Source organism: Artemia sp. Qi Xiang Cuo, chromosome 12 (genome assembly GCF_049724085.1).
Source record: "Artemia sp. Qi Xiang Cuo chromosome 12, ASM4972408v1, whole genome shotgun sequence".
Classification (NCBI taxonomy): Eukaryota; Metazoa; Arthropoda; class Branchiopoda; order Anostraca; family Artemiidae; genus Artemia; species Artemia sp. Qi Xiang Cuo.
The window spans coordinates 8,853,163-8,877,350 of NC_142805.1; the positions used below are offsets into that span (position 1 = coordinate 8,853,163).

Sequence of the window (24,188 nt, forward strand, 5' to 3'; positions counted from 1 at the left end):
ACAGAGGAAGGGCTTAAATTTGTTCAAAATAGTGCAATAACATGATTCATCCGAAATTCTTGAAATAATCATAAATATGATGAAATATTGGAACCTCCCCGGCTGAACAAAAGCATACCAATAGGTACGGGTATTTATTAGATTTGATATGTTAATTTACACTTAAGTGACAGAAGAATGCATTATTGCTAGGATATCCTACTGGGTTCTTTAATTACAGGAAAATTAAAGATTAAAAAAAATAATTTTAATTTACAGTTTTTGCAGCAATAAAAAAATCGTTTAAAAAAAAATCGAGGCCTCCCTAAACAAATAAAAAAAAAAATAAATAAAATTAAGTTTAAATAGTCAGCTGTTATAATAAACGCAGTTACAAGTATTAGATATGATTAAAATGTCCCTGGAATCTACAACTATTTCGAAAAAGCAATACAACTGAGGTCATTTCAAATTGAACCTTTCACTTTCTAAAAAAAAAAAAAAATTGTTTTTTAAACAAACAACAATGGAAAAAGTAAAATTTAGTAAAAAGTAAAAGTAAAAAAGAAAAGTAAAAAAGTAATGAAGAAAGTAAAATAATGGTTCTCTTTGGGTTGCACTAATCTTGTTTTAAGGTTATATGTTATTTTCTGTTTGGCCAGGAAGTTGTTGTTTATTTAGATAGATAGATAGATTTATTTTCCATTTATCAGTAAAATAATTACATAACAATCTACAAATCCCCACAAAGGCTCCATGGCCAGTATATTTTTCCAGGCCAGTTGTTTAAGTATATTTTAATATTGAGCTAATCAAAATGTTAAGTTGTAAAAATTACTATTTGTTATAACATCGGAAGGGGTAGAGTGACGCTTTGAATAGTATGTCGTGGAAGAGGAGCGTGCGTACCTGTTAGGCTCAGGCGGCTAAGTATCACAATAAGTTGGTAGCAATAATAGTTTGAAATAATTACTATTTACTCTTTAATTGACAGATTTTTAGAATAGAAGAGTAACATAATTATAATATTTATTAATTAATTTAATTAAATCATAATAATAAATTATAATTATTAATTATACAATAATTAATTATTAGTCAATGGTCAAGTTTTCTTTCCCCAGTTCAAGGTATTAATGTTTACTATTAGGGAATATATAATATTATAATTATCCCTTTTTTCACACATAATAATAAATTGATTAATTTATAGTTAGACAACAAATACTAATATTCAGCTAATCAAGTGGTTTGACAGCAATATATAAAACTAAGAAAACTTTAAAAACAAATATTTTAATGCTTTATGGGCCAAATTTCCATTATCTTAGTTTAAAAAAAAACAGTGGTTTCGAATTAATTAAATTCCAAAACACAAGTTGAAAAAATTTAGATTCTGGTGCATTAACAAATTATTCAGCTTTCAGATTCTGGTGAATTTAGATTCTGGATTTTGGTGCCAAAAATTTAGATTCTGGTGCATTAACAAATTATTCAGCTTTCAGATTCTGGTGAATTTAGATTCTGGATTCTGGTGCAAAAAAATTAGATTCTGGTGCATTAACAAATTATTCAGATTCCAAAACACAAGTTGAAAAAATTTAGATTCTGGTGCATTAACAAATTATTCAGCTTTCAGTAAAACTTACTTATGGTTCAGTTGCCAATTTTTCCTTTTCTCATTGTAAGGCATGATGTCTTGCTATTAGGGAATATGAGGGGATGACAACTTCAATGTATTCATCAGCTAACTGAGTATCAGCTAGCTCTTTTTGTTTTGAATATCAGCTTATTCTTTTTTCTCATTGGTCATTGAAACGATATTTACTTGAATAATTTCGGGAAACATTTAGGTCCGAGGCTTGAAATACTTAACAAACATCTTTGTATCCGTGTTTTACAGGAACACAGGTGTGAAATTCTACCCAAGGGTACTAGATCTTCTACCCAAGGGTATAAGACTGACAGTAAATATCAACCAGTTTGAAACGTTTAGCACGTTCGGAACGTTTTAGAAAAGTTCGAGTAAACGTTACCGACTGGGAAGTTAATAATGATTTAGATTATATGTTTTTTTTACACGTTAAATTTTGAATATATAGTTATTTGCAAGGTTAGAAATAACGGTCATTAACAACTTATTGGGTTACCTTGATGGTTATTGAAATATTTTACAAATATTGTTTTATATATAAATTTATGGTATCAAATAAAGCTTTACGATATTAATTTAGCTCTTTACGTTACGAATAAAAAAAACAAAACATATTTGGCAGATGAAGTGGTTTAGAGCAATATTAAGATTTTGTTTTTAAAACCAACATTTTAATGTTTTACGAAGTCAAACCAAAAAGACAAAAAATTGTTCTACAATAGCTCACAAAAACAGTGATTATTAATCAATTAAATTTGTTTTACGAAAGCTGCATAAAGAATGGGAAGTTTAACTTTGCATTATTTCAGCGTTTGTAATTAGAAGTTTCATCAGATCTGGTGACAAGAAGGGGACCAGCTGCAAAAACTGTAAAACCCCCGAGGGGCTTCATTGAAAATGAGAGCCATCATTTAATTAGTTTTATTAATTAGTTTTGACTCAACGAACTCATTTCATTTCTACCTTAAAAGCGAAAAAAAGTAATAAAACAGCAATATATTTATGTTCGTTCTTTCGTATTCCCTAGTAGCACGGATTACTCCTACTAGAGATTTCATATAAAATTTCTGTAGAATTTGGAAAAATTGGCAAATCTGTATTAAAGTATCACGGTGTGACAATAAAATCAGGTATCAAACCTTTTAAAAACAAAATTGATCAATTGAACACAATAGGTCAATATAAAATTCGGACAGAGCATTATACCCAGGTTGAAATTCAAAGTTTAATTTTCTCAATATTCAATTTTCATTTTAAACTTCATTCATAAATTCATAATTGTAATTCCAAATTAAAATTCCACCAAAGAGAAAAAGAAAGACGTGGTAAAAAGTGTGCTTGAAATTCATTGGTTTATATCAGACATATTCTTATCATCCAATCATGTTACTCCTTAGGCGGGAACCCCAAAGGAAAGCCAGCACCGCTTCCTGATTGGATCTGCTGTATAAAATTTGAATCCAGTAAAAGCTTCTTAATGATAAATTCTTGACGAGTAAATTTTCTATTTCTCAGTGATTCAACGCTATGTAGTTGGCGGAATATTTTCATCTTTGCAAACGGTTACTTTCAAAATCTGAACACAGAACAAGATACGAACAACAATAGATTAAATCACTAAAAGTCTAAAACATATACAAAATATCACATGCATATACAATCACTGAGATGACAATCACTCTAAAAGGGTTATAAACGTTTCAGGAAATAAACAAAGATATCATTCCACATTTTTTTTATCCAACCGTTTTTGTTTTTTTCTCCAAATTATTATATTTGAGATTTTTAGATAATCAAGCTATAATTAAAAAGGAATAATTAAATTAGTTAATACTATTTGTAAAGTCATAAATACTATTGACAGAGTTATCGAATTTCAAAATTATCATAAAACTAATCCTTATAAAATCAAGTTTTGTAAAAAAAAAAAAATGCTTCCGCAAATTTTATCTTTCCCGCAAATTTTACTCGGCACTTTTTTTTATCTTTTTTTTAAGAATGGGGCCTAAAAACGTCATTACAATATTCAAAAATGAAAGAAAAAATGACATCTGAACAGACATTTAAGACTGGATAAAAAACAAATTTTTCTAGCATCAGTGACTTTGTGCTTATCCTTAGACATGATTCATTAGACATTTTTATAGCAGCCCTAAAGCAAAAACATAATAAAACAATAAGAGTTAAACATGGAAAAGAGATAGCGTTTAAAAGAGAGATTTTCTTTATTTTTGGTCTTGGTAACACAGATCAACTGAAGATTCAAAAGACTAACACAATTTTTGTTTTTACTATCGTCAACGGATATGGACTTTGTTATTATTCTCAAGTCTCAATACAATATCATTTATCAGACCCTCATTTAATGTCCATTGTTATTTCAGTAACATGTTAACTCAATTACATATTAGTCATTTCCACTTAGCCAAAAATTCAGATTTTAGCTAAGAAGAAAGAAAATGAAAAATCAGGTATCAAGACAAACTGGGTAAAAGGAATATAGCGACATCTATTTTAAAAAAATTGAATAGGTTAAACTAACTATAAAATTCAAAATGGAAATGTTTTTTTTTTATAAACAGACAGTAGAATTCCAATTCAAAATTGTCCACTGAATAAACGAAACAAAATCAAAATTTTTAATAGAACATTGGGTTGAAAATGTTGCCTATTCAATGTAAAATCGTCCGGTAACTAAACATTTTTGCTGGCTTTCTTCATAGGCTATGAACTTATAGAAAACTATTGAGTTTTGGCATGTTGGGTTTCATATATATCTTCACATATCTAACAAGCCCCCCATTTCGTATTGGCAATGAGACTTGTGCTGATAGAACTATTTAAAGAGGTAGATTGAAATGACTTTATGTGGAAAACCCGAAAATATTTAGTTACCGGAAGTTTAAGGACAATTTTGCATTAATTAGATAGTTCAAAAATTAGTTTAACTAGACATAATATTGACACTAATCAGAGATACGATAACTCACCAAAATCGACTCAATTTCATAGTCGTAAGGTAAAACAAATGATATTCAGTCCCATGAACATTTCATATATGCACAGGTGTGCAAGGTAAAATTGAAGGAGAGTGAACACTCGTCACAAATGACGGTTAGAACCATTTTATAGAAACAGGCCCAAGGTTCTATTCAGAATCAGAGTCTAAGGTATATATATCCTGTGAAAGTTTTGGCCTTTTGTTTTTTTACTTTCCAACAGTTTTAGTATAGCAATGTACGACAGTAATTTTAATTATTCTATAACTAAAATTTAGATCTTTTCATATTGTATTTTTTCTAAGACCACACTACCTACCTATGATGAACAAATAAAGTTCAAATGGGGGTAAGTTCTTTTATTAGATTGCGAAAATTGAAACAAAAAAAAATCTGGATATTTCGATCCCATACACCAGTGATCGTCATCAGTAGATAAACTGAAGGATTTCAAATAGAACAAACGTATATATGCGGAACAAAATAATTACTTATCCCGAAAGTAATTATTTTGTTCCGCATATATACGTTTGTTTTATTTGAAATCCTTCAGTTTATCTACTGATGACGATCACTGGTGTATGGGATCGAAATATCCAGATTTTTTTTTTTATCAGTTCTCACTGTCTAATAAAAAGACCTATCCCTATTTGAACTTTTATTTGTTGGTTCATCTAGGAAATTGAGTTTTTGAAATCTTATATACAGGGTTTTGTTCGATTTAAAATACGTTGAAATTGATTGAAAATCGCCGAAAAATTGACAATTTTATTATTTTATTTGATTGAGTTTAGACCCTTTCTAAGAGAAAGTCTAAGTAATATCACAATTCTGACTCGCAAAATGGATAGATCCAAGATTAATCCAATGATATTAGTATCCTTCCCTTTCAGTTTAAATCACAGGAGCAAGGTTGTCCCAAATCACTTGTTTCAGACAGAAAATAGACCTGAAATTATTTCCTAGGACCTGCACCTTCACATACGAAACATATGCATGAAACGTTTGGAAATAACGTCAATTTAATATAAATAGGTTTTTCTTCGACACTTAGAAGTTGGCTGTACAAATGCATTGCATTTGGCTGCACAAATTCAAATGCATGAAGCGTTTGGAAATATCGATTTCTATTCAACAGTTATAAGTGGGCTGCACAAATGCATTGCATTTGGCAGCACAAATACAAAACATGAAGCGTTTGGAAATAGCGTCTATTTGATACCAAGCCGTTTTTATTCGACAGTTAGAAGTTGGGTGCAAAAATTCAATGCAGTTTGCTGCACAAATTCAAATGCATGTAGCGTTTGGAAATATCGATTTCTATTCAACAGTTATAAGTTGGCTGCACAAATGCATTGCATTTGGCAGCACAAATACAAAACATGAAGCGTTTGGAAATAGCGTCTATTTGATACCAAGCCGTTTTTCTTCGACAGTTAGAAGTTGGCTGTACAAATTCATTTCATTTTGCTGCACAAATTCAAATGCATGTAGCGTTTGGAAATATCGATTTCTATTCAACAGTTATAAGTTGGCTGCACAAATGCATTGCATTTGGCAGCACAAATACAAAAACATGAAGCGTTTGGAAATAGCGTCTATTTGATACCAAGCCGTTTTTCTTCGACAGTTAGAAGTTGGCTGCACAAATTCAAATGCATGAAGTGTTTGGAAATAACTTCTATTTAATACCAAGCGGCTTTTCTTCGACAGTTAGAAATTGGCTGCTCAAAGGTATTGCATTTGGCTGCACAAATTCAAAATGCATGGAACGTTTGGAAATAGCGATTTCAATTCAACAGTTATAAGTTGGCTGCACAAATGCATTCCATTTGGCAGCACAAATTCAAATACATGACGCGTTTGGAAATGGCGTGTATTTAATACAAAGAGGTTTTTATTCGACACTTAGAAGTGGCTACACAAATGCATTGCATTTGGCTGCACAAATTCAAATGCATGAAGCGTTTAGATATAACGTCTATTTAATGCCAAGCGATTTTTCTTCGACAGTTAGAAGTTGGCTGCACAGGTGGGAATATCAAAAATTATAATTTTCGTAAAAGGAACCTCAAGCCCTACCCAAGGGCGGGATATAAACTATTTGCTAAGATCCCCACAAATTTTAAGTAGAGTATATCCAGCGTTTAGCGTTGTTTGAGGAAAAAAAACGAGGAGGATTCAAAAATTGGAAGAGGAAAAGGGGCTTAAATGTATGAGAGGTTATTTTCTATACGTCAATGCTCGAAAACAAATTCTTCACAACAATAGCTACTTAAATAATAGAAACAAACGGGCGACATTGTCAAGTTAAAAACATAAATGGCACTATTTAATCAGCGCATTTTAAGGAAGACAGGAAAGAAGAGCTGGTGCTCGTAGTCAAACGTCGCGATGGCCTTGAAAATATGGCCGCAAGCGGATTGCCTTTTGGGGACTCGTCTTCTTCACCGGTTTGAGTATTACGATCCACAAACAATTTACGAAACCTATAAAAAATGAAATATTCATAAATACAGCAAGACCCATTTCGTCTCTCGCTCTCTTTCTACTATCAACTGGTCCCTCTCTAATTCCCCTGTCAGTTTCAGCATCAAAATCTACAAAATACTCATGGGACTTACATGGGATCAAATTTTTAGGAACACATCAATACTCCTTGTGTTTCTTACCCCCCCCCCCCCCCCTCTCTCTCTCTCTTTATTCTGCCACATCAACCTCTCACCTTTTCCCATCAATTTAATTTTTGTTCATTTTTTGAGGAACAGTTCAAAGATATCAAATCATTAAGTGCAAAATTAACAGCTTTATTTTCTTATTCCCCTGTCTTGTTGTAACCTTCCTCTGTCACCCCCCCCCCCCCCTGGTTTGAGCCTTGTATTCTACAAACACCTTATTTTGTCTTACCTTGCCCCTCTATAATTCCCCCACACTTCCTCTGCAGCTATTAAACATGAACATTATTTTTCACACTAAACCCCATTACGCATTCAAATACACTCTCTCTAAAGCCCCTTCTACCAAACATTTGAATGACTTATTAAAAAACTTAGGCAAAATTAAGAAACTATTTAAATACTTTAAAATCATGCGTTTGTTCTTTGACTGTCCATTTTTTTCTTACAGCTAGGGTAAAGCCGCCTGTCCAAAAAGTCCAAAAAGCCACTTGTCCATATATAGTTTATAGTCTCGATCATCGTCAAATATATTCATTTGTAAATTAATAAGTCATATTTTTTACTTTTAATATTTTTATATTATTATTATCATTATAATTATATTATAATTATAATATTAATATTATTAATACTTTTAGTTTAATAAACACAATCCAAAAGATTTACAAATCGCCTTTGATTCACATGGGAAAACCTTAAATTACTAGACCTGGTATTCAAAGCAACAAATATTATAAAACAAGGTTATTTTTACCTCTTGGGTTCATCTTAGGTATTTTCCGAGGCTTCTATTTTTGTCTCAAAATTATAAAGTTTCTAGGGCACTACCGTATTTTCGTCAGTGTTGCCACTTTGAATCAAGAAAATAAAAAAAGTAAAACTAATTAATTAAATTTGACAACGCTTTTTGTCACTAAAAACTCAACAATTAATAACCTGTTGATGCCCAAAAACAACTACACTAATAAAAGAAAGCCACACCTTTCTTTAGCTATTTGGGACCTCGAGTTTTTAGAATATTTATTACTGATTTTTCACCCACATTTTTTTTTATTTAGCACCATCTAACATCCAAATACATGACTGCAGATACGGGTCTCTTTCGTTTGAAACTGAACTCCCAATATTACCAAATTTAAAAAGAAATAAATGATTGTGGAAGTTTCTCCTCGCCCAATCCAAATCCTCTTTTATCCTTGGTGCTCTAAACAAATTCTACACTTCTTTTACAACACCCTTTAGAACACCATCTATAGTATATTTAAACATAAAACAAGAACTGCTTTTTTGGGCATCAAAATACTCCAGTTTCCAGATTTTTCTCAAGTTCTAAACTTGACGTTCACAAAAATTACCTACTAGTTGTAGTCCTACCACCGCCAGTCTAGTAATGCACGATCTTGGCTCACAGCAACAGACTTATTGGCGTACCAGCGGATCTACATTTTTAATGACTGAAACGTAGTCTACTTTTAATGACTGAAAAGCAGCTTAATTTTAATGACTGAAATGCAGCCTACTTTTAATGACTGAAAATCAGCTTAATTTTAATCACTGAAAAACAACTTAATTTTAATGACTGAAATGCAGCCTACTTTTAATGACTGACATACAGCCTACTTTTAATGACTGAAAAGCAACTTAATTTTAATGACTAAAAAGCAGCTTAATTTTATTGACTGAAATGCAGCCTACTTTTAATGACGGAAATGCAGCCTACTTTTAATGACTGACATACAGCCTACTTTTAATGACTGAAAAGCAGCTTAATTTTAATGACTGAAAAGCAGCTTAATTTTAATGACTGAAATACAGCCTACTTTTAATGAATGAAAAGCAGCTTAATTTTAAGGACTGAAATGCAGCCTACTTTTAATGACTGACATACAGCCTACTTTTAATGAATGAAAAGCAGCTTAATTTTAATGACTGAAATGCAGCCTACTTTTAATGACTGACATATAGCCTACTTGTAATGACTGAAAAGCAGCTTAATTTTAATGACTGAAATGCAGCCTACTTTTAATGAATGAAAAGCAGCTTAATTTTAACGACTGAAATACAGCCTACTTCTAATGACTGACATACAGCCTACTTTTAATGAATGAAAAGCAGCTTAATTTTAATGACTGAAATGCAGCCTACTTTTAATGACTGACATAAGAGCCTACTTTTAATGACTGACATACAACCTACTTTTAATGACTGAAAAGCAACTTAATTTTAATGACTGAAAAGCAGCTTAATTTTATTGACTGAAATACAGCCTACTTTTAATGACTGACGTACAGCCTACTTTTAATGACTGAAAAGCAGCTTAATTTTAATGACTGAAAGGCAGTCTTCGGTATGACAACAGACTGTATCTTCGTTTACCACTCACAGTAGCCGTTTAGCCTATTAATCTGGGGGAAGTTTAGATAAACTACGTAACACGCATGAGAACGTAATAAAAAACGATCATAACACAAAATTTATAGTCCACATTGATTTCTTAAATTTGCAATTTCTTTCCTTCTTTTCCATGTTTTATTGTTGTCATCAATATCCATCCATATCAATACCATAGCCATCAATATACATTTAGTCGTTCGAGAATTTCATTAACGTGAGTAAGCAACAGTTTTCAATTACCTCAATTTTAACTTTCTAAGTTTAATTTAAAATTTTAATTCAATTACTTAATTTTAATTTTCAAATTATAATTGGTAGTTAAATAGCTACTAAATATTTTTCTGATGGGACGATGAAGACGTGCAAATTATCTCGTTTAATTGAACGTGCAAATTATATATATGCAAATTATCGTGAGTGGTTCCAAATCCGATCCATATTCTTTTCAAAGGTTGAGCAAATTCCCCGAACGATCGCAGGTGAGATGGCTCTACTCTGCCCTTCCCCAAGACAATTCAGGTTTGACCAGTTCCCCATCTCATAATATTCCCGAGTTTTCTTGGGAGTTCAGAAAACATTTTCTCTAAATAGATAATATACAAAAAGAACTGCCTGACTCACAAAAAGAACAGCATTCTATGTAATCACGATTTAGACGATATTAAGAGACAATCCCGATATGTGCCTTTCAATCAAGGAGGCCTAGTCTTGAATCAAAGGAATGTGGATTCTCCTTGAAAATCTAACACAAATAGCTCTTGATATCACTTATCACTTTGTTTTGCAACGAAGTTGAACAAAATACGAAGAAAAGACATTTCTATGATTTAAATATGTGCCTTTCATTTAAGGAGGCCTGGAAATATGCCTTCTCCAAGAAAAGCTCACAAAAATAACTCTTAACATGACTTTCCACTGTGTTTTGCAACGATTGTACAAATTAAGAAGAGAATACGTATCTATGATTCAAATGTGTGCCGCTAAATCAAATTTATATGTTAAGGTGAATGTCCGCAAATTGGTGAATGTCGACATTCATCGGTGAATGTCCGAAATACCTTTTTTTCACCTTGGATTTAGTCACCGTTGCCAGTCATTTTTTTCAATTTAATGCAAGGTTTGACTATGGAAGGTTTGGTTAGATTAGGTTTGGTTAGATGAGGTTAGGTTGGTTTAGGTTAGCTTAAGTTAGGTTTTTAACCCATTTCTGATATTTAGAAACAAATTTAAGCTAATCTAACCTAAACTAAACTAACATAATCTAACCTAACCTAACTTTAACTTTTACCATCATAGTTTGCATAAGACTGAAAAAGCTGACTCGCAGAGCTAATTGAATCAAAGCAGAGAAAAAGGAATTTCGAACATTCACCGGTGAATGTCGACATTAACCAGATTTTAGACATTCTTCGTAACATATACCTCTCGATGTCCGTGTTTTTTGGAGTTTTAGAGAATCATTTTCTTTAAAGAGTTAAACTACAAAATGAACCGCATTTTACGTAGTCATGATGTAGACCCGGGACGTACGCTGGGGGTGGGCCTCCGGGCCCGCCCCCCCCCCCGAAATCTCACGATTTTTTTCATTTTCCCATAATTTTCTGGTTTTTCTCACAGAATAATGGGTTTGAAGGATTTGCCCCCCCCGAAACAAATTGTGCCCCCCCCCCGAAACAAGTTCCTGCGTACGTGCCTGATGTAGACTATATCAAGAGAAGGAAAGAGAAAGAGATAAATAAAGACCAAGGAAAAAGAGAAAGAGAGACATCTACCTAGGTACATTCAACGCCAAATTCATCAACATCAGGTATAGCTTCAGGTACATTAATTAAAGTTTTTGACTTGGTTTTTGGTGTCTGTCTTGTGCGGGAAAACAGTTTGATACCAGAAAATCTATAAGCAAGAAATAATAACTTTTAAGGCAAAATAATTAAAAGACATGCTTAAAAGAAACAAAATAAGCATCTTAACAAAGCAAAGCAATAGGAAAAGCAGCAGGCACGTACGCAGGAATTTGTTTCGGGGGGGGGGGGGGCAAATCCTTCAAACTCATTATTCTGTGAGAAAAACCAGAAAATTATGGGGAAATGAAAAAAATCGTGAGATTTCGGGGGGGGGGGGGGAGGGCCCGGGCCCGGCGGCCCCCCCTGCGCACGTCCCTGAAAAGCAGTTACTTCCCGGACAAACTTCCAGAAATCAGTTCAAATTTTAATCCCTGAAAATGCATGAAAGTTTCGTTCACCTAGCTAAACTATTCATTTCTGCATACCAAAATATTATGGAGGTTTTCTCTAGAAAGGGATAGTTTTCAGCTATTGTCAGAAGCATAATGAATCGGTTATACGAGCGAGGAACAGGGTTGCCAATTTTTTTTTGTCATATTTCAGTTTGATTCTTAAAAAAATTGGTGAAATGGTTAAAATGCTTTTGGCCCTAAATAATCCCTTCAAATTGAATAATTTTGGTGCTTAAACTTAAAAATTACTGTTTAGGAGATTTAGGAAAAGAGTGTTATTTCCTAATCCGGTTATTAAAATCCGGTTATTAAAAATCCGTGTTATTTAAAATCCGGTTATTAAAATTAGTCATATTATATGCATTTATCTCAAAGCCTGTTTTGACTCAAAACCTGACTTATCAAAATCACTAATCGACAAACCAGAAATAAATAGTCAGGTTTTGGCGCTGAACTCTATCTACGATAATTTATTAAAATCTGACAGAGTAAAGTTCAATCCACCCAATGTAGTTGACCTCAGTCCAAGTGTTATATCATTGAACGCTAATGAATCGAATCCAAGAAGGTCAAAGAGGCTAGCTTCCGCGTTTGCTTTGAAAAGAATTAGAGAATTAAACAACATGTAGTTTTATTTGATTTTGTATATAAACTATTGTTTTAAATTTTTTTAGTTTAGTTTTACTTTTACTACTGATGATGGTCACTGCATATGTGACCGAAATATCTGGTATTTTTTTTATAAATTTCTATCACTGTTTGTGAAACATGTCTATTAAAAGGATTTTATCCCTATTTGAACTTTTATTTATTCTCCTTCTTCCGAAGCGGTTCATACCTAAATTCTTTATCGCCTTCCATGAAGTTTTACTCTGCTTAAAATTCTTTATTATAAACTCTTTAGATGACTCATTTATAACCTCTAACCTCTATTATAACCTCTTTAGATGACTCATTTATAACCTCTAACCTCTATTATAAACTCTTTAGATGACTCATTTATAACCTCTAACCTCTATTATAACCTCTTTAGATGACTCATTTATAACCTCTATTATAGCCTCTTTAGATGACTCATTTGTAACCTCTATTATAACCTTTTTAGATGACTCATTTATAACCTCTAACCTATATTATAAACTCTTTAGATGAATCATTTATAACTTCTAACCTATATTATAACCTCTTTAGATGACTCATTTATAACCTCTAACCTCTATAATAACCTCTTTAGATGACTCATTTATAACTTCTAACCTCTTTAGACGACTCACTTATAAACTCTAACCTCTATTATAACCTCTTTAGATGACTCATTTATAACCTCTATTATAGCCTCTTTAGATGACTCATTTGTAACCTCTATTATAACCTTTTTAGATGACTCATTTATAACCTCTAACCTCTATTATAAACTCTTTATATGTATCATTTATAACTTCTAAACTATATTATAACATCTTTAGATTACTCATTTATAACCTCTATAATAACCTCTTTAGATGACTCATTTATAACTTCTAACCTCTTTAGACGACTCACTTATAACCTCTAACCTCTAATATAACCTCTTTAGATGACTCATTTATAACCTCTATTATAGCCTCTTTAGATGACTCATTTGTAACCTCTATTATAACCTTTTTAGATGACTCATTTATAACATCTAAACTCTATTATAAACTCTTTAGATGTATCATTTATAACTTCTAACCTATATTATAACCTCTTTAGATGACTCATTTATAACCTCTAACCTCTATAATAACCTCTTTAGATGACTCATTTATAACTTCTAACCTCTTTAGACGACTCACTTATAACCTCTAACCTCTAATATAACCTCTTTAGATGACTCATTTATAACCTCTATTATAACCTCTTTAGATGACTCATTTATAACTTCAAACCTTTATTATTACCTCTTTCGATGACTCATTTATAGCCTCTAACCTCTATTATAACCTCTTTAGATGACTCATTAGATGACCCTGCTCTTTGGACCCTTCGACTGATAATAATTTGGAGACTTAATTGTGGTAAAACATTTTTCATTTCAATGACTTCACATTCATATGCACTTAAGTAGCAAAAAACATACATGCTTTCGAAAAACATAAAAAGCTATTCTATAATAACAGCAAAAAAAGGAAGAAAGGGACATAGATAATATGCATGATATACAAGGGGGTAAGTTTTTGTTTCTTCAGTTTTAGTGTAGGAAGAGAAGGATAATAAATCCATAAGAGGAAGAAAAGTAAAAGTAAAGCGAGGGATAAAGAGGGATAGAGAGGGATAAAAAGAAGCGTACGAAAAATGTGGACAAAAAAAAATGACAGAAATCTAAAAGTTTCTTGGGAATAAGCCCATGGCCTAAAAGTACTTTCGTGCTGTTGCTACTCCTACCTTGGAGCAAGACGTTTCTCCTTACTGTTGCTCTTATTATAGACGTCTTCACTACTTGACTCACGGTTTAATTTTTTAATATTCTATTTGAAAAATCTTGCGGCAATTACTGACAAATATTCAAATGGCTGTTGCTATGTGTCTTTATCTGATGCAAATTTGAAATTGTCAGGAAAATTGTCAACCCTGTTTGTACGAAGGTAGGTAAATCTTTATTAACACAATAGTTATAACAAAATTTATACCCATCTCTAAATGGGTACCTGGAGAAATCCGGGGAAGGTATAAAGGAAAGGTCTATGATAGCGCAGGATGGTTGGCCCCCAACCCCTATATCGCATTTCCTGGCTGAAGGACCATGAAACGAATATCAGCACCGCCGGTAGGTACTTTAAAGTCCAATGCCATATTCTATGCCTTTTTCTTTACTTACGAAATAAAAAGAACACAAACTGGGCACTTATAAGCACTACGTTCTTAAGAGTCACTACGTCCGAAGAAGTAATTAATTCTAAAATGATCATACAGTTCGTTGTAACGAACAGTAAGTAAGGAGCGACCTGACTCAATAGTAACCTAAACCCTAAAAACCGAAATTTTTATACCAATAGATACATCAAAAGAATCATATTTTTATGCTGATTTCGAATATACAAGTTTCATCAAGTTTAGTCTTACCCATCAAAAGTTACCTGAGAAAATTGCCTTATTTTCGAAAAAAAAAGGGGGAAACAGCCCCTAAAAGTCATAGAGCTTTAATGAAAATCCCACCATCAGATTCAGGGTATGAGAGAACCCTATTATAGAAGTTTCAAGCTCCTATCTGCAAAAATGTGAAGTTGTGGATTTTATTTGCCAGAAGAAAACTCACGAATGCGTGTTTATTTGTTTTTTTTCCAGGGGTGATCGTATCGATCGAATAGTCCTAGAATATCGTGAGAGGGCTCATTCGAACGGAAATTAAAAGTTCTAGTGCCCTTTTTAAGTGACCAAAAAAATTGGAAAGCAACTTGGCCCCCACCCACGCTCATTTTTTTCTCGAAGTCACCCAATCAAAATTTTGAGATAACCATTTTGTCCAGCATAGTCGAAAGTCTGATAAATATGTCTTTGAGAATGATTTAATCCCCCACAGTTCTCGGGGGAAGGGCTGTAAGTTATGAACTTTGCCCATTTTTTACATATAGTATTGGTTAATGGGAAGTATACAGACGTTTTCAGGAAGGATTTTTTCTGGTGGGGGGGGGGGTCGGAGGAGGGGGTTACGGGATAGGATCTTTCCATGGAGGATTTTTTTTTGGGAGAAGGGACATTTCTAAGAAGGAGACACCAGATTTCCCAGCATTCTTTAAAAAAACAATCAGAAATTAAATAAAAAAACAAGTTTTTTCAACTGAAAGTAAGGAGCAATATTACAACTCAAAAAGAAAAGAAATTAATTACGTATATGAGGGGGTTCGCCCCCTAATCAATACGTCGCCCTTTACGCTAAAGTTTTTATTGTACTTTCAAAAGAGCTATCTATCCTAATTAACCAGCCTTTTTGATTCAGGGGTTTGTGATTCGAACACAATTGGAACTTTAGCGTAAAGAGGGAGGTATTGACTAGGGGACGAACTCCCTAATATACAAAATAAAAATATACGAACATAGGTGTTCGTTACGTAAGTTAATTCGTAAGTTATGTCAGAACAAAATTTCGAGAAAGCCATTTAGGCAAAAAAAGTAAAATTAATATGCAAATTTCGTTTTAATTGTTCATTTACGGTGAGTCAAAATCAAAGCTACATTGATTCAAAAATGTTCAGGAAATTAAATTAAAAAAACAAGTTTTTTTTTTAACTGAAAGTAAGGAGCGACATTAAAACTTAAAACGAACAGAAATTATTCCGTATATGAAAGGGGCTGTCTTCTCCCCAACGCCTCGCTCTTTACGCTAAAGTTTGACTCTGTCTCACAACTTTATCTTTTAAAACAATAAAAACTTTAGCGTAAAGAGCAAGGCGTTGAGGAGGGGACAGCCCCTTTCAAATACGGAATAATTTCTGTTCGTTTTAAGTTGTAATGTCGCTCCTTACTTTCAGTTTAAAAAACTTGTTTTTTTTTATTTAATACTTCCAATAGCCAATACGATATGTAAGCAATGGGAAAAGTTCATAGCTTGCTTCCCTTCCCCCGGGAGGTTGTGAAGGATTAATTCATCCTCAAAGCATATCTTTTAAAATTTCAGACTTAAAAAAAAAGATTTTTAAAAAAAGATTTTTAGTACTTAAAAAAGATTCTTATTGTTCTAATTATACGAACATAGTGTTTCAAGAGTCGTTCTTAAAAAAAATTGGGACGGAGTTCAAACTTTAGCGTAAAGAGCGAGGCGTTGAGGAGGGGACAGCCCCTTTCATTTACGGAATAATTTCTGTTCGTTTTAAGTTGTAATGTCGCTCCTTACTTTCAGTTAAAAAAAAAACTTATTTTAATAATTTAATAGTATTGTAATGACGTAGTATATTATAATATATAATATAATATATATTGAAAACCCGTCGTATACAATAAATGTACAATGACAGAGTATACAAAAATACGAAAAGAGGGAACAAAACGATAATAATAACAACAAAAGCAACAACTTCTTAAATAGTATACAAAATAGTACGAAAAGTGGAAACTGAAAGATAGCATACTCAAAAATTACAAAAGAAACAACAACTTCTTCAAAATAGCAATAAAGACAACAACTTTTGAAAGGAAAAAAAAAAAAAAAAAAAAAAAAAAAAAAAAAAGGAAACAAAAGGGAAAATTAAACAAGCAAACTTGCCCACTCGTGCTTTGGAATTGCTGGTTTTGTTTTTTGCCGGCTAATAAGTGTCTCAACAGCTAGATTTGGGTCCGCTAGGTTATAGCGCCGAATCAGAAAACTATTTTTTGTCCAAGGTTACAATTTTAGTAGGTACTTTGCAAAACGGAAAAATATAGAGCGGATTTTAGACTTTTCACGGTTTGCCAATAAATTCCAGAAAGGGGTTACATATAGTATATGTGGCAGAGCGGTAGCGTTGTAAATACTTGCCAGTAGTGGACGGTTAAATCTCAGAGTGGATTTAACTATCAAAGCATAGGAGCTGGATATTCGCCGTTCAAGATGTGAGATCAGGAGGGAACGGGTATGCTGGAATGAGGAACCTATTGGAAGCCCCAGATATACTATTTTATCAACTGGTTTTACTGAGCAATCACCAAGTGTGATATTAGTAGGAGGGTCATTCTTCAAATTATAAAGCAAAGCTTCTGACTTTTGGGAGTTAAATCTCAGACCAACTTTCTTGTAGTTGGACTGCAGACATGAGAATATTTCGGAAAGGTGGTTAAGCGTCCGACTGAGATTCAGAGTGTCATTGGCATAGCACACTAGGGAGATGTCAATGGAACTGAGAATCCATGATGAAGGACAGCTGTCTTGAGGTTCAATAATGTAGTTATTGAAGAAATTGGGGGATAGAACTGCTCCCTGACGGGCACCTTTACGGACTGGTATCAAAGCTGACCGTGGGGCTGGCGGAAGGCCTTTGTCGGGAGGGAGCTTGAGTCGCACGCGAAGGTGAGAATAAATATCACGGAAAGCCCGGATGATATTTGAGTTCACTCCTCTTTTAGCTGCGTTTAGCAACATACGTGCATGAATCAATGAATCAAACGCTCTCTGCAGGTCTAAGCCCCCGATGGCTAGACTTTCTCCTGATTTGTGTGCATCCAGGAGTGCATATGCAACGACATGGCGCTCTTCCGCACAACCAATGCCGCGTTGGAAACCGAATTGTCTTGGTGGACTACAACACAGTTTTTCAAACTCATCTACGAATAAAAGTTCAAATAACTTGCAGAGAGTGGTAGCAACCGTGATTGGACGGAAAGAGGAGCATTGCATGGTAACTTTTCCTTTTTTAGGAACTGGCGTAAGATCTCCAATTGCGAAAGTGGTTGGGACAATACCCTGAATGAGGATAATCTGCATTAGGAGGGTTACATGACTAATGAGAGCGGGCCCACCACTTTTTAGATGGAGGTGTTGTATTCAGACAATACTTTTCAAAGTCAATAAGTATTTCAAGCTTCCTGACATAAAATTTTGAATAATAAAAGTTAAATACTACGAAAAGGGTAGGTGGGACAGGACCCAAATCCGTTGGGAACCACTGACCTAGACCTTATTTCGTTAGCCCTAGAATTGAAAAAAATAATTCTTGTAGCTTATTCTTTGATATATGGTCAAAATGTCAAAAAGGATTATTTTCAGTCAAAAGTTAGTGTAGTCGTAAAATTCTTTTTTTTTTTTTTATTATTTAAAAATTATTTAAAAATTATTTAAAAAAAATTTAAATAAAAAAAATGTATGTCAGTCAAAAGAAACTAGTATAGTACATAGTCTAGGGAACACTACGTTCATATTGGTACGATATGTCCGTGCAAATATGGTTGCATACGACGTAGTAATACGGCAGTATACCTTGTTTGAATGTACGACCAAACTGTCATATGGTTGGATATCTTTAATTGTATCCTAGATTTATTTTTGGCGGACTACCGTAAAGCATTTGACCTTATAGACCCTGCTGAGAAATCTGAAACAGATGGAAGCAAAAACATATACATGCAACTTTAAGTGACAGAATTTCTGCGAGAGACACGACAGTCATTTTACCCTTTGTTCGCCGAAGACAGCTGCTTTGAGTAGCCAGAACAGACCCTAACTGCCCCATAAGAATCAAAATTAGCTGCCCTAGTATTCCTTGTGGTAATCAGTTCAAACCTGGCAAATTTTGAGGAGCGTCTTAAGTTCATTTACGACTTGTCTGCACTTCTTAAATACGTAGTTGAAAATATAGTCGCAATGCAGCTGTTTGTCCTAATACTATTCACGGCTTTCGCTTTGAGGAGCGTCTTAAGTTCGTAGACGACTCAGCTGCACTTCTCAAATACATAGTTGAAAATGTAAGCTGATTTTAAGGAGCGTTTTAAGTTCGTAGACGATTTGTCTACACTTCTCAAATACATAGTTGAAAATGTAAGCAGATTTTGAGGAGCGTTCTACGTTCGTAGACAACTTGTCTACACTTCTTAAATACGTAGTTGAAAATATAGTCGCAATGCAGCTGTTTTTCCTACTAATATTCACAGCATTCATTTTGAGGACCGTCTTAAGTTCGTAGACGACTCATCTGCACTTCTCAAATATATAGTTGAAAATGTAAGCAGATTTTGAAGAGCGTTCTAAGTTCGTAGACAACTTGTCTACACATCTCAAATACATATGTGAAAATGTTTGCAGATTTTGAGGAGCGTTTTAAGCTTGCAGACGACTTGTCTGCACTTCTTAAATACATAGTTGAAAATGTACGCACATTTTGAGGAGCATTTTAAGTTCGTGGACGACTTGTCTACACTTCTTAAATACGTAGTTGAAAATATAGTCGCAATGCATCTGTTTTTCCAACTAATATTCACACCCTTCATTTTGAGGACCGTCTTAAGTTCGTAGACGACTCATCTGCACTTCTCAAATACATAGTTGAAAATGTAAGCAGATTTTGAAGAGTGTTTTAAGTTCGTAGACGACTTGTCTACACTTCTCAAATACATAATTGAAAATGTATGCAGATTTTGAGGAGCGTTTTAAGTTTGCAGACGACTTGTCGCCGTAGATGATTTGTCTGCACTTTTCAATTACATAGTTGAAAATGTAAGCAAAGATTGAGGAGCGTTTTAAGTTCGTCGGCGACTTGTCTACACTTCTCAAATACATAGTTGAAAATGTAAGCAGATTTTGAGGAGCGTTTTAAGTTCGTAGGCGACTTGTCTACACTTTTCAAATGCATAGTTGAAAATGTAAGCAGATTTTGAGGAGCGTTTTAAGTTCGTAGACGACTTGTCTACACTTCTCAAATACATATTTGAAAATGTATGCAAATTTTGAGGAGCGTTTTAAGTTTGTAGACACACCTATCCTTGAGTATTGCTGTCCCCTTTGGGTGTCCCAAAAATCAGAACACCACTGTCAGCGGACAATTTTTTCCACTGACAAAATTGTCAGCGGAAATACATATCCAATAATGGCAACTTAAATAACACTGGGACCCCATTCCAGCAACTACGAAACCACCCTTGATTTCTTGAACTTGTTCACTTTGTTCTATTAAAGACAAAATCTAATAATGAAATTCAAAAAAGCGATATTAGCAAGCAAGAAGCAGTCGGCTATTACAATTAAAAGGGCGACATATGCCATCTTGGTCAAAAATGAGTTATGTATATGTCGTAAGTAAACTCAGGACGAGGAATAGAATGTTGCAGTAAAGCTGCAATAAAGATATGTGCAGATCATATGTCTCCTTTTTGACCTGTTCTTTTAGATTCGATATTATCTTATGGAGCTATAACATAGGGACCTGCCATTTGTCTCCTCTTTCATCAAGGAAAATAGAGCTGTTTGTCCTAACAGCAATGCAGCTGTGTGTCCTAATACTATTCACGGCCTTCGTTTTGAGGAGCGTCTTAAGTTCGTAGACGACTCAGCTGCACTTCTCAAATACATAGTTGAAAATGTAAGCTGATTTTGAGGAGCGTTTTAAGTTCGTAGACGATTTGTCTTTACTTCTCAAATACATAGTTGAAAAGTTAAGCAGATTTTGAGGAGCGTTTTAAGTTTGTAGACGACTTGTCTGCACTTCTCAAATACATAGTTGAAAATGTAGGCCTATTTTGAGGAGCGTTTTAAGTCCGTAGACGGTTTGTCTGCACTTTTCAATTACATCGTTGAAAACGTAAGAAGATTTTGAGGAGCATTTTAAGTTCGAAGGCGACTTGTCTACACTTCTCAAATACATAGTTGAAAATGTAAGCAGATTTTGAGGAGCGTTCTAACTTCGTCGACAACTTGTCTACACTTCTCAAATACATATTTGAAAATGTATGCAGATTTTGAGGAGCGTTATAAGTTTGCAGACGACTTGTCTGCACTTCTTAAATACATAGTTGAAAATGTACGCAGATTTTGAGGAGCATTTTAAGTTCGTGGACGACTTGTCTACACTTCTTAAATACGTAGTTGAAAATATAGTCGCAATGCAGCTGTTTGCCCTACTACTATTCACAGCCTTCATTTTGAGGAGCGTCTTTCGTTCGTAGACGACTCATCTGCACTTCTCAAATACATAGTTGAAAATGTAAGCAGATTTTGAGGAGCGTTTTAAGTTCGTAGACGACTTGTCTACACTTCTCAAATACATAGTTGAAAATGTAAGCAGATTTTGAGGAGCGTTTTAAGTTCGTAGAAGACTTGTCTACACTTCTCAAATACATATTTGAAAATGAATGCAGATTTTGAGGAGCGTTTTAAGTTTGCAGACGACTTGTCGCCGTAGATGATTTGTTTGCACTTTTCAATTACATAGTTGAAAATGTAAGCAGATTTTGAGGAGCGTTTTAAGTTCGTAGGCGACTTGTCTACACTTCTCAAATACATAGTTGAAAATGTAAGTAGATTTTGAGGAGCGTTTTAAGTTCGTAGACGACTTGTCTACACTTCTCAAATACATATTTGAAAATGTATGCAGATTTTGAGGAGCGTTTTAAGTTTGTAGACGACTTGTCTGCACTTCTTAAATACATAGTTGAAAATGTAAGCAGATTTTGAGCAGCGTTTTAGGTTTTTAGACGACTTGTCTGCACTTCTTAAAAATTAAATACATAGTTGAAAATGTACGCAGATTTTGAGGAGTGTTTTAAGTTCGTAGACGACTTGTCTACACTACTCAAATACATAGTTGAAAATTCAAGCAGATTTTGAGGAACGTTTTTTCAAAGACACTGTCTGCACTTCTAAAATACATAGTGGAAAATACAGCTGCAATGCAGCATTTTGTCATGAGACTCTTCACGGAGCTCATCTACCAGCGTAAGTCAAGTACCCTACATGTGAATGAACAGAAATTGAAAGTTATAAGATTCAATCAATTCAAGCTGAAAACGATGATCCCATTTGTGCCATTTCTAACTATATCTTCTGCAACAATACTACGCATAACATTTACAAGTGATAGCTTATGTAAGCTGAATTTCGACAATATTGCAAGCTACGGCCACTGCTAAGAAGTATACGCAGGACGGTTTTCTTAGATCGTCGGATCCCACCTGCATACACAACCTATATCACACCTATCCTTGAGTATTGCTGTCCCCTTTTGGTGTCCCAAAAATCAGAACACCGCTGTCAGCGGACAATTTTGTCCACTGACAAAATTGTCAGCGGAAATACATGTCCAATAATGGCAACTAAAATAACACTGGGACCCCATTCCAGCAACTACGAAACCGCTCTTGATTTCTTGAACTTGTTCACTTTGTTCTATTAAAGACAAAATCTAATAATGAAATTCAAAAAAGCGATATTAGCAAGCAAGAAGCAGTCGGCTATTACAATTAAAAGGGCGACATATGCCATCTTGGTCAAAAATGAGTTATGTATGTGTCGTAGGTGAACTCAGGACGAGGAATAGAATGTTGCAGTAAAGCTGCAATAAAGATATGTGCAGATCATATGTCTCCTTTTTGACCTGTTCTTTTAGATTCGATATTATCTTATGGAGCTATAACATAGGGACCTGCCATTTGTCTCCTCTTTCATCAAGGAAAATAGAGACACGCCATAAAGTGAAATAATATTTAATTCGTTCAAAATACTTGAATTTAATTGATACCACCGAAAAGAGCATAAAAAGTTGGTTTAGAATACATTCCCTTTATCTTCATCAGCCTTATCCTTCATAGCGACCACAGCCGACAAACTTTTTTCAGGTTTTTGACTCTCCTGAAAAGTTACAAAAATGGTGTATGTCACCCTTTTAATTATCACAGCCGCACTGATCTACTCTTCCAACTTCGGCACCCGATCAGCAGACTTCGGCACCAGAAACTAATACCCGTCAAGTGCCGTAAGAACAGATTTGCTAACTCATCCATTTCGCTAGAACATTTAACAAATGAGCCTTATTTGCATCTTCTTTCTGAACGTAAAACTAGCATATTGAAGCGTTCAATTTAGTGCTATGATTGCTATTTATATAAATGAAAACGAATAAACAAATGTTTTCCAATAAAGATTATCTCGGTTTCCCAGTTTTCCAATTCAGTTCTAGAAAATGTTTAATAATGATTATTAGCACACTGAGAAGTCATGCACAAACTGAAAGGCAGAAGAAACCCCTGAACAACGCCAAGACCAATTGTGCATGGATCACAAAAAGGTATTCAATAGAATAAAAAATGTTTTTATATCATAGTAAATACTTTATGTAAATAGTGTTTTGATTAAAGGAGGTTAAGCAGTTACAATTCAATAGTAATATAAATTGCTAAATAAAGTGCTTAATTTCAGAATTTGGAGTTTTAATAAGAGTTTGTATTCAAGCTTGTCAATACAAACTTTATTTGGTTTAATTGCCAAATTGTCATGTTTATTTTGCCAAATTTAATTGCAAGGTTTATTTTACTTAATTGTCAAGTTGCCACGTTTATTTTGCCAAATTGAATTGCCATTTTTATTTTGTTGCCAAATTTAATTGACATGTTTATTTTATTTAATTGTCAAGTTGCCATGTTTATTTTGCCAAATTGATTTGCCATATTTATTTTGTTGCCAAATTTAATTTCCATGTTTATTTTGTTTAATTGCCAAATTTAGCAGTTTTGCTTAGGAGGTTTATCAGCTGTGACACAGAATCTTGAACAAAAATATTATTATTTCAGCAAAATCCAAAATTTTTTCATGGGAATCATGTCCTTTCTCAAAT

At 33.7% G+C, this 24,188-nt stretch overlaps 1 protein-coding gene across 4 annotated transcripts in view; it reads right to left on the bottom strand.

Annotated features, from left to right (window-relative positions):
* Positions 1-6,878: 6,878 nt before the first annotated feature.
* Positions 6,879-24,188, bottom strand: part of LOC148945739 (RILP-like protein homolog) — a 139,035-nt gene continuing 121,725 nt past the window's right edge. For 3 of the 4 annotated variants that reach the window (XM_089098155.1, XM_089098156.1, XM_089098157.1), the window contains exon 9: positions 6,879-7,121. In XM_089098155.1, the coding sequence (XP_088954281.1) occupies positions 6,965-7,121 (157 nt within the window). In that variant the 3' untranslated portion in view covers positions 6,879-6,964. Of the gene's footprint in view, positions 7,122-11,476; positions 11,598-24,188 lie in introns of all 4 variants that reach the window. The other variant, XM_089098158.1, reaches the window with a different exon arrangement.